Genomic DNA, 11,574 nt, shown 5'->3' on the forward strand with positions numbered 1-11,574 from the left:
TATAGCAATGTATATATATATATTAGGGTTGGCCAAAATTTGGAAAATCTTAAAAATACCCCGTGATTGTGTCTCATTCCATAGATTATTGATAAAAAAAATAACAATGAGCCCAAAAGAAGCTCACGGGAACGCCGTTAAGATTTCGGCCAAAGCGTTTTAAAGTAGCTGCCCAAGAATGGGCGTGCCACCGACCATAGAACGGCGAGATGACTAGTAATCAAATAACCACGGCTCCTGATTGGCTAATTGGCTATGCTTCAATGATCACCACAGCAACAACTTGCTGATTATGTGCTCAAGGAGTCTGCTACCGGTGGGGATTCTGAAATCGCGTTGTTGGTAGGATGGTTGGCAGATGATGATTTAAGATTAATTTAGGACATGTTAAGGTACGAAATACATGATGAACAATCAACAGCTGCTTCACAAAAACTTCTACAGCATGACTGCTTTGTTGGAAGGAAACGGCTGTAGCCTACATGCCGTGTTTTCACCGAGGGAAAGCAAAGGCGCTTATGCAAGCGGTAAACGAATGCCCCGTTTGGAAAGGATCCATCATCAGTGAACACAAATATAAAGCTTATCAATGACACGATACCGTAATTTGTGTGATCTTATTAGGCTCAAGCTGTAATATATAGGTGACGTTTTGAATGATATTGGAATCGGCTGAATCAGCGGGTTATGCTTGGCACTCATCAGATGCTTACAGTAAATTGAATTCACTTGTAAGTGTTGCTAAAGTCCCTAATGATAACGCACACTCGCACAGGCTATGCCCAATGTGGTATGTCAAAGTCCCTATTGATCCCGCAGAAAATAGGTGTAAAGATAATCACAGACTATACTGCATAGTATCCAGCATAGTTTGGACATGATATCCAGCATTGTGCTTACTTTACACCTCTTTTCTGCAGCATCATTAAGGACTTTGACAACACTTACATGTGAATTCAATTTGCTGTAAGTATAACTGCCAAGCACAGCCGGCTGATTCAGTCAATCCCTAGAGCATTCAAAATATCAACTATATACTACAACTTGAGTCCAATAAGCTCACACAAAGTATAGTGTCATGGTCAAGCTTTATATTTGTATTCACTGATGATGGATCCCTTCTGAAACGGGGAATTCGTTCACTACTTGCATAAGCGTCTTTGCTTTCCCTCGATGAAAACACGGCATGTAGGCTACAGCCGTTTCCTTCACAGCAAAGCAGTCATGCTGTAGAAGTTTATGTGAAGCAGCTGTTGATTGTTCATCATGTATTTCGTACCTTAACATGTCCTGAATTAATCTTAAATCATCATCTGCCAACCTACCAACAACGCGATTTCAGAATCCCCACCGGTAGCAGACTCCTTGAGCACATAATCAGCAAGTTGTTGCTGTGGTGATCATTGAAGCATAGCCAATTAGCCAATCAGGAGCCGTGGTTGTTTGATTACTAGTCTTCTCGCCGTTCTATGGTAGGTGGCACGCCCATTCTTGGGCAGCTACTTTAAAACGCTTTGGCCGAAATCTTAACGGCTTTCCCGTGAGCTGCTTTTGGGCTCATTGTTATTTTTTATCAATAATCTATGGAATGAGACACAATCACGGGGTATTTTTAAGATTTTCCAAATGTTGGACAACCCTAATATATATATATATCGACTTTTCCATTAGATAAAGGGCAAACGAAAACACCGAGATACTCAGCTTTGGGCTCGTGTTAAGCGTCTCTAGCGTAAGCGGTCGTGAGCGTCTTCAAGCGACAGCCCGCGTTCCGCTAGATCAGTCTCCATTGTCGAGCGCCATGTTTTCCGATTCCAGCCACCTCTGCGCTATGGCTCCGTGGCAATGTGGTTAATGATGGCGGCGGCTGATTGCTCGTCTTGATGCCGCACTAGATGACCGATTAGGCGGAAGCGTCGTTCAGCTGCCAGCAAACGGCATGGGACCGTTCCTGCGAGTTCACACATTGCTCCGGGTGGCAAATGCCGAGTGCATAGCGGAGGAGTGCATGCACTCGGCGTCGTAGTTAGCGTTGAGCGTCTTAGCCAGGTTCTCTGTCAGCGTGAATGCCTCTATTCCGTAGAGAAGAGCCTGCTCGACAGTGGTACGGAAGATACGGGTCTTGAGCTGGGTTGGGGCACTTGAATGGAAGAGGCCATGTAGCAGTCTTGCTGAGCCCCAGGCCTTTGCTCGCCTCGCCTTGAGCGCTTTACCAGAGTCAGCGACGTCAATACCGAGTTATACAAAACTCATTACATTTTTTGAGTTCGATTTCTCTCAGTTTTATTGGTGTCGCGTTCTCCGGTAGAGCTGGTATGGTCAGAACCTCGGTCTGCTTGGCGTTGATCTGCAGGCCAACAATAGCGGCGGCGGCCTCTAAGCTGGTTAATGAGGCGCAGCCGATGCGGTGTTTGAGCAAGCAAGGCGAGGTCGTCTGCGTAGGCAAGAATATCTACGTAGATTGCCTCGCGAGTCGTACGCGTGCGCCTGTTCGCACTCGTGTACCGGTGTATAGAGGACCCATAATGGCGTGCGCACTCGTGTACCGGTGTATAGAGGACCCATAATGGCGTGCGTTATCGCCTCAGGAATTCCATTAGATTCCGATGATCTCCGCCATGGCTGGGCGCCCAAGGATTTCGCGAAATCAACCAAGACGACCACAACATTCTTTTTGTGAGCTGCAGGTGTCAATTAGTGTGCGCAGTGCCAGGATGTGCTCTGTCGAGATGGTCGAAATCCATTCTGAACATTCAGGAGCTTGGTAGAGAGTTGCTCACTAGGGCTGTTAAAAAATAACTTTTTTTTCGGATTCCAGTCATTCACTGATTAAATTGTCAGGTTACCCTAAAAAACGCTGCACACCAAATTTGGTTCCATTCTTACAAGTATAGGAATCCGCAGATCCAATAAAATTTTAAATTTATTATGGAAAATTGAAAAAAAAAATTTCCAAATTTTTCTGCCAACCCCATGAAATTGTTAAGCTGTCTTCAAAGACGTTGCAAGACAAATTTGAGTCAATTCCGACCAGTAGAAGCGGAGTTATGTGAGTTTTTCGTTGATAAATCGCGGATTATCCACCGATCAAGGAAAATCCGAGGATTACATTTCGCTTCATCTTTTACCGCTTTTTAGGCCTATCGCGGCGCGCAAGACCGAGCCCCCCCCCACATGGCATTCAATGCCAATCTTGCAGGCACATCATCAGTTCCTTCGCTGCGTCCGGAACGTGGATTTGTTCCTCTCGGTCCATATCTGATAGCCCCTCTCGCACACAATGGCGGAGAGGGCCCTCAAATCGGCCCCCCTCGCACACAATGGCGGAGAGGGCCCTCAAATCGTAGACTCCCGCGTCCTTACATCGTTGCAGGTCGTCGGCGCTTTCCACACACCAGCATCCCCGCCAGTTCAAGACGATGGCGCCGTGGACATCACGGTCTACTTTTGCACGGGGCGTAATCCATGCGGTAATTTGGTCCGACCTATATTTCTCGCGATATTCTGCCACCAAGGTGGAATTATCCGTGACGATCGTAATGTCGACCACCCTGGCGACCTTCTCGCTCTTGTTGATTAGAACGAGGTCGGGTTTACGGAGTCCATCATATGTTCGAATATGTGGCTCCCACCATACTTCATCGCCATGATCTTCGGCTTTGCGCTTAAAATAGGGAGAAACGCGATCATGCCTACTCGTTCATATTGCAATTTCCAATGCGTAATACCTTTCCAATGCGTAATACCTTAACAGAGGTTGAAGAAGCGAGACCACACAAACCCCCAATTGTGTCAGCAGTTATTTTGTTGCAATGGTAAACCAGTGTCGAGCTGAAAAGGTTTCTTCAAACCGTCTTGAATAGGTTTTATTTCCCGATTTTGCAACCTAACCTGGAGTATATGCCCCAGCGACGCAATTCGCCCACAGCAATCACAACGCTTTTCAGTCTCAGGACGTCCACGTGCTTTCCGGGCCGGAGGAGTGTGCATGAGATTACCCCGGATCTTCACGGCTCCGATGTAGTTGCGTCCCGTAAGAGTGGTTGCACGTTCTGTTCACTCATTAGCTTAATGCAGTTCCTTGGCGGCTCTGAAGCCGCTACCATCGACTGAGGCCACCAGACGCTCTCGCACCCGAGCCGCCAGATTCTCGTTGGTGTCCGTGGCTGAACGCAACGGTTTTCGTGCGCTACGATACGCGAACGCGGCTTTCGCAGCTTCGTCCTCTACGCCTTGGAGGCGCACCAATCTCCGGGCTTTAAGCATCGGAATTCGTTGACTGAGTGACATCACACCCAGCCCGCCGTCGCCCTGATTTGAGTGGACAAACGCGATCGGTGTATCCTTCGGTAGCCGAAGCCACCTCCGGACCGCCGCCCTCACCAGACGATCCATGCGACTCAGATATTCTTTGGTCGCATTCGCAAATACCGGCTGATGTAACATAGCCGGGAGTACATGCTTGTTGAGCACGTACATACGCTGAAGCGGTTTTAAGGGACCTCTGAGAAATTAGTTCGGAAAGCTCCCTTCTCAGACGGCCCGCTACTTGAGGCTCGGGTATTTCTGAGCGTTGATTGCTAACCTGACCCAAGGCATTACAGAAAAAAACTTCAACAAAGGAAATAGCCTGAAAAATGTGACTCGGTGAAAATGTAATTTTCGGTGAAAATGTAATTTTCGGCGGTCTCGGCTGAGTGTTTATGAAATGGGAAACTATTTGAAAATTAAACGTCAACGACAGAATTACTAAAGTCATCTATTTACATATTGTTTGGGCAGATGGGCACGGCACGGTCGTGCTTGGCAGGGGTAGTTGAACTTCTTGGTTGCAAGCCAATTGTGTCATGGATAACAGTAAGATGCAGCGCACCCATCATAGAGCTCTTTGTTTTGCAAATGAAAGAGGATAGAACTATACTAGGAATAGTCTATAGCATGTTCTGAACTCACTCCTTCACATTTCAACGCTATAATTGATAAACACATAGCACATTTCAACGCTATAATTGATAAAAAGTTGCAGTAAAAATTGGCATGAAAAATAGAGAAAAGCGAAGAGTTGCACTATGGGGGAGGGAGATTTCACTCCTTCACATTTCAATGCTATATTTGATAAAAAGTTGCAGTAAAAATTAGCATGGAAAATAGTGAAAGAGTTGTTGCACTACGTGGGGGCGGGGGGGGGGGGGTTGAGGGAGAGAGGCAACTATGAAATATAGTGTAGGCAATGTCCACAAACATTCACGTCAAAGTGCACATTTTTTATATTTTCGGGAACTATATTCTACACTGGTAGACCCGATATGACCGAAGACTTCTAAGCCGGAGTCAGCCAAGCATATTTGGCAGTATTAATAATATAATATGGATCAATTTCTTCTCTCATTCGAGTGGCACAGCAAAGTACAGCACGAAAAATCTTGTTTATATTCATTCGAAAATGGAGTGGCACAGCAAAGTATAGGCTACAGCACGGAAAATCTTGGGCGATGCGATATTGTTGTAGGCTATGTATATATTTCCGTTACCCTCAGGGAAATCTTTCGATTTAGATCATTTGGGAAAGCAGCATTTGGGAAAGCAGCTTGCATACAAAATCTTTCGATTTAGATCATTTGGGAAAGCAGCTTGCATACGCATTTCAGCGTCTTCGTATGGAAAAAATCGAATTAGAACACCAACCGAACACTTCAGGATCATACGCACATGTAGATTAGGCTATTGCAGACTATGCATGCATTGAACCTCGCTTTTAAAGTCTATCAATCAAGTACTGTCCTTATTGATCGAAACATTTTGTTGAAAGAAAAAACACATTCAAAACATACATGCACAGTGCGCATAAAATGATAAATACCCGAAAATGACAATAAAAATATTAGCAGGTCATGAGAAATACCCGAAAATGACAATAAAAATATTAGTAGGTCATGAGGCTCGCGATAAGTCGGGTTGCATACTGTTGATCACAACAGTGATGTCGCTTTTACAAGCTTGAAAACGCGTAATGTGATTGGGTGGTGCGAGGTTGTTTGCTCTTGTATCCACTCGTGGTGCGTCAGTCATTGAGCGTGTACCATGGCGGAAATACCACCGTCTTCATGCAAACAGACAATGTCTTTTCTCTTATCATCGTCCGCGTATGCACTTTGTATCACACCGTCCTTGCAGAAGGTGCCTAGGCTACCAGACCAGATCGGCGTTGATGTATATGATCCGCCTTTCCCCGCGGTCACGTGTAGAGATCCGGTCACTCTGTCGACGCATAATATATCTTCATACCCATCGCCGTCAAAGTCACCAGAGTGGCACTCCCCGCCGCATTTCTCCACCATGCCTTCCCACAACTTGTGCGCGAAAGGGGAGTCGTGATTAGTTTCATAGATCTCCCTAAACGAGAAACGAGAGAAAATAGTTTGTAGTTTCATTGAATTTTGTCAATGAATTCCTCTTTTCACGGTTTCGCGCGGTCAAATTCCGATGATTTTTTGTCAACTTACAATGACTATTTGTCCTCGCCACAAGGAAAATATAAGCTAGGCAAGGCAGAAAACATTTCTGCGGAAGAACACCATGGAGCAATTGTGATGTCAAGAAGTTAATTACGATGTCCCCATGCCAAATCTTGAATTTGCTAGTGGCGAGAGTCAGCAGATGGCTTTATGTAGGCCTGTAACATAAAATAAGAGCACTGTCGCATACGTACATCGAGCCGTTATTTCCGAAGCAGAGCACGTCGTCTTTTCCGTCGTTGTTTGAGTCAGTCAATACCACATCCCCAGCGCATTTTATGGGTAAAACAACGGAATCGGAGAAGAACGCTGCAGATAATCATTTAAATTTAATATAAGGAAATATGGCGTCTCTAAGCTGTTTCCAATCGATGGTATCCGGCATCTCGGTGGTTTATTGTGCGTAGCTGGTCCCTAGAGTTATTAGAGGCAATTTTGAACTGAACTCGCGCATCCGCTGAGGAAGGTTGAAACAAATGTACACAAATAAACTACCTAACTATATAGGCTTTAAAATAGTGGTCACCCGCGGTTACGGAGACGAACTGACACATTTACTTACCAGCTGCAAAACCCACAACGCTGTAGAGGCGACGTTCAATTAACACATATAATCGCGCGACGCTAATTACTCAAGTAGATTCCTGCAGCAACATTGTGTTTACATCACTAAAATTTCTGAAATTGGCGGCTCCGAATAATTGCTAGAGGATGCAACCGATCGACCTATGCCCGACCTAATCTAATTTTTGAAACTATACTGACTCAGTAAGACTACTTTGCATATCTTCATTTTAACTCCAACTTGAAATTGTTTTGACATGTCTTTGAACATGCTACATCTATTTTACGGCGTCACTTTTCATCATTGAGTATAGCAACCCTGACTTCGACCACCTCTGTTTTAACTTGTCAAGTCAGGTGCCTATACAATATACATTCCCTACAAGCTTACCTTTCATGCAATCATCAGTGTTACAGAATCGGACTTGCAAATTCCTCCCGTCGCAATTCTGACCATGTCTGCAAGTTCTTCGCCTGTAATGGTGTAATTGTTAGTGTTATATTTATCGCTTTTAAAAAACACGGCCGACCAACCTCCATTGGTGACCACGGCCGCAAGTTGCTGAGCAGGTTGACCAAGACTGCCAAAATTCCCAAGCGTCTTCACATGTAGTAGTCGAGCAATTTTCACTTTGACGGCTCTCGCCGTTGCAATCGATTTCGGCCACTTGCACATGATCTCTCATACATTTTCGAACACGCGACCTCGCGCCTGTTCCGCAGGTTTTAGAGCATGCAGACCAGACTTGCCATTCAGTCCAGCTATCTAAATTTATAGAAGAGTTGTGGAACTATGAGTGATTAAAGACCTGCTCCGCAATTTCCTGCCTTTAACATCGTTCGTCATCTGTGACGAGGACACTCGAGGACACTGCAAACTTGAAAATTCCATGCTAACTAATCTCTGGTTAGCAGCTTCCAGTAAATATTTCCCCACAGTAAATTGTCGCAGTCGGATATAAGGCTGGGCAATTAGACTTGATAGTTTGTATTCAAGTAATGGCGTCATCCCGAATTCTCCCGCCCCTTTAACTTACTCCAGCTAACATTAGATATCAACTAGGTATTGATGATACACAATTGTGAGTGGAAATAGCGACTACTTCAAGTAGGAGTGAAATTCGTAAGGTGCAAATGCCTTGAAAATTTATCAAAAAAGTTGGAAAACAAAGTTGGAAAAATAGACAGGGACGAGGCGTTACAGATTATAATTGGTGAATCTGCTCGAGTTTTTCGAAAAGTACCAGGATTTCTTGACAGATGACCTCTGGCATATCAACGCTGCTGACTTACGATTCTAGTTTGAAAATCCGCAATGTGTCACAATAAATTCATTTGATATGAAAAGATATATTTGCAATCCTGTATTGCGATGAATTGAAGATCGATATACTCCCTAGAAACACTTACGCATTTTGGCCAGCTCCTCTTCGCATTCATACATTCTGTTAAGTTGATACAAATCTGATTTTGAAAGGTCATCTGTCTGAGCAACGAGGACCTTTCCGGTTGCTTTATCCAGTATTGTGGGGCGGGAATTCGACGAAAATGCGTATCCGTCGTAATGCATAATCGATTTCTTATCATATTCCGATCCCAGTGAGTCGATCTCGGTTCGTTTTTTGAAGTTGTGCAAGCGCTCTGCAAGATTATTGCAGTGAGATCAAACTGTGTGCACTTCTATAGCGTACGTTCGTAACGTCCGGTACGCGACACAATACACAATACACGTAATAAACACTGGGATTGGCGACCATTTCTTGCAGTAATACGGGAGAATCGCAAAAGTGCGAATTTACGTCGGAGCACCAATGGAGGTTGCGCTACACAGTTTTACCACATCACTTCCTATCTTCGCGATTTGCTTACTGGGAACAACCAACCATCTGTTTTCACGATTGAAGTGGCTGAGGTTGAGATGGATGTCATAAAACGATAATTCAGTACCGCCACGCAGAATCTTAAATTCGCGCCAATTCTCGGTACCATAGCAGAATAATCGTGTAGCGCGAAAATGCATATAGTCGTACATTGAATAGCCACTGCGCTTTGCGCTGAATCAATTTTACCAGCCGTCGACATTTTTCTCGGATTCTATAACACTGATCTCTATAATATATCGGTTATGAATTTTCTGAAGGATATAGTGAAGTCAGTGAGTGTGCTTCTACAGTTCCGGCAAGAGCCCGCTAACCTTTCCTCACATTCTTGAACAGAATGTCGACATATTCATCCCTGTCGGGCCGTGATTGTTCGTGCCAAAATCCCAGGGCGTGCAAAAGCTCGTGCTGGACGATGCCGGTACGCTCACACCGTGGTCCAATCGAAATCAATTGCGCGCCTCCTCTCCTTCCAACAAACGACCTAGAAGAACACGATAAAGACTACCTTTCGTAAGAAACGCATTGCCAAGTGGATACTATAATTACCAGCAACCGCTTTGTCCAATGAAAACAATATAATTAGGCTGATTTGTTTTCGGGAAGAAATCTATACATGTAGATCTGCTAAATCTGCCGATAGCTTCCATTATGACGCTCCTCGTCTTGTATGCTATTGAAAAATACAGTTCGAGATTTTATTCGAAGTCTGAAATGTACAATTATTCCGTCAAATATTACGTAGTCCAGTGCCAAGCTCATAACCAATCTTCACTCTTCCACCAACTCTGTCTGCGTTCCATATCGGTCTGTCATTCGCAGCTCCATCAGCCTTGCCGTCACTTGCCGCTGGGTCGTATACCTGTCGACGAAATATGCATGAATCACAGATAGACAAGAGCAAAAGACTTCCTAGCATTAACGTGATATTTACCCTTCTCATGAAAGGAATGTCCTCCAAGTCGAACTTGATATCTCCTTCAAACATGCCCTCTGGTGCGCATGAACAGTTTTCATACGGACAACCATCCCCATCAATTTGGTAGCCGAAGGGACACGGAGTCTCGCAGTCGTTGATGTGAAATGTACAATTCGTTTTGCTGGCATTTGCCTCGGCTGTATTCACGACAGAGTTGATTAAAACGGAAGAAAGAATTGTCATTGATTTCAAGTGAGGTAAAAATATTGATACGCCACGGGATAATTTAATGAGCTTTCCGGTGGTGTGTAAACAAAGATGTGGAACGTTCAACACTTACCCAGACATTCGTTTACTTCAAACGGGCTTGCCACTTCTGTCGTCGAGTTTTGGCTTGCTCGATGCAAGATTCTATCACATTCCGATATGGGCATTCCTAAAAATGGCAGTGTTGGTATCAGATAAAATTAATTGAACCAGAAACAATATAGCTATCAACCTCACCCCGTATAACGCATATCGTTGCGAATAACAGCAAAATCATCTCGATCATTCTGGCATTCATACTTTGATGCATCATGTTACACAGTACCAGAATGCGTTATTTCACACTGAATGAAAAAGCGATAGGTTCAAAATACGAACACGGCAGGTAAAACTACCCGAGACACGGTAAATATTGGTATGAAGATGTAATCGTAATATATTGATTATCCCTCGAAAGTATTTAAACGCACCGCGATTCTATGTGTTCAATACTGCAACCTTTTGACTCCCAAGTTAAAGTAGCACTTGATTACAACACAACACCTCAATCCTACCTACAACATGGCCGGATATCTTGACGATTGTATCGTCGGTATAGGAAACACACAAACACACTGTCGTATGCGTCAATAAGAACAATCGCCACTATCAATGATAGATTTAGCATCGACAACCCTTCTTATTTATACATGAAATCACGTACATTAAATGAGACGCACCAAAATTGAATCGTGTAAAAACTAAGTAATGATTCATCGGGAGACGCAATTTCTCAATTAAATACGACATTAGAACGCCACAGAGTAACTTTAGAACACCGGAAGCAGTCGGGCATGGTCATATTATGCGAAATGTATATTGCTATTCCAGAGCTCAATTAACTTGCCATCTGTAATGAGTTGATTATTCTCGGCGCTTTACACTGGGGTTGCAAAAAAGTCAAGAGGTCAAAACCGAGTTCGATGTTGAAGTCACTGTTTTCAGTCACGAATCAAATGCGAGTCTTTCTTATGATCTTAACTGTGGCGCCATTTATGATCTTATCTTATCTTATCTTATCTCTGGCGCCATTGAGAGTATCATAATTCTGCATGAGGTCGAGATGTAGGACTGCATTTAAAACCAACAGTGTTTTAAACACTTTCTTTAAAGGTTAGCTTATCCCATAGAATGCTAATCGTGTGATTAAAAGCCGCTAATGGTGACACATTTTGAGCGGAGATAATAAAGTTGGCTGATCCGGAAGAATGCCAATAGTGTGATTAGAAACTGCTAATCCGCAAGCATAAAGTTTGATAAGGTTAAATCAAGTAGTGCATGCGATGATATCTGCGTTGCATCAGTAAGGGAATCGTAATCAGTGCGGTGTACAGCGACGAAATGGATTACAGAATGCACGTACATCGCTCTGCAATTGTTCGTGCATAAT

At 43.9% G+C, this 11,574-nt stretch overlaps 1 protein-coding gene across 3 annotated transcripts in view; it reads right to left on the reverse strand.

Annotated features, from left to right (window-relative positions):
- The window catches only part of LOC145450321 (uncharacterized), a 31,259-nt gene extending 20,445 nt beyond the window's left edge, over positions 1 to 10,814 (reverse strand). The window contains exons 1-12 of one of the 3 annotated variants that reach the window (XM_080328835.1): positions 10,700 to 10,810; positions 10,383 to 10,489; positions 10,219 to 10,314; positions 9,894 to 10,075; positions 9,701 to 9,821; positions 9,509 to 9,632; positions 9,274 to 9,443; positions 8,490 to 8,720; positions 7,614 to 7,845; positions 7,471 to 7,553; positions 6,710 to 6,824; positions 6,066 to 6,393 (exon numbers count right to left, since the gene is read on the reverse strand). In XM_080328835.1, the coding sequence (XP_080184961.1) occupies positions 6,066 to 6,393; positions 6,710 to 6,824; positions 7,471 to 7,553; positions 7,614 to 7,845; positions 8,490 to 8,720; positions 9,274 to 9,443; positions 9,509 to 9,632; positions 9,701 to 9,821; positions 9,894 to 10,075; positions 10,219 to 10,314; positions 10,383 to 10,458 (1,758 nt within the window). In that variant the 5' untranslated portion in view covers positions 10,459 to 10,489; positions 10,700 to 10,810. Of the gene's footprint in view, positions 1 to 6,065; positions 6,394 to 6,709; positions 6,825 to 7,470; positions 7,554 to 7,613; positions 7,846 to 8,489; positions 8,721 to 9,273; positions 9,444 to 9,508; positions 9,633 to 9,700; positions 9,822 to 9,893; positions 10,076 to 10,218; positions 10,315 to 10,382 lie in introns of those variants that run through there. The other 2 variants (XM_080328834.1, XM_080328836.1) reach the window with 2 other exon arrangements.
- Positions 10,815 to 11,574: the final 760 nt, after the last annotated feature.

Source organism: Botryllus schlosseri, chromosome 11 (genome assembly GCF_051294905.1).
Source record: "Botryllus schlosseri isolate E-star chromosome 11, Bs_hap1, whole genome shotgun sequence".
Lineage (NCBI taxonomy): Eukaryota > Metazoa > Chordata > Ascidiacea > Stolidobranchia > Styelidae > Botryllus > Botryllus schlosseri.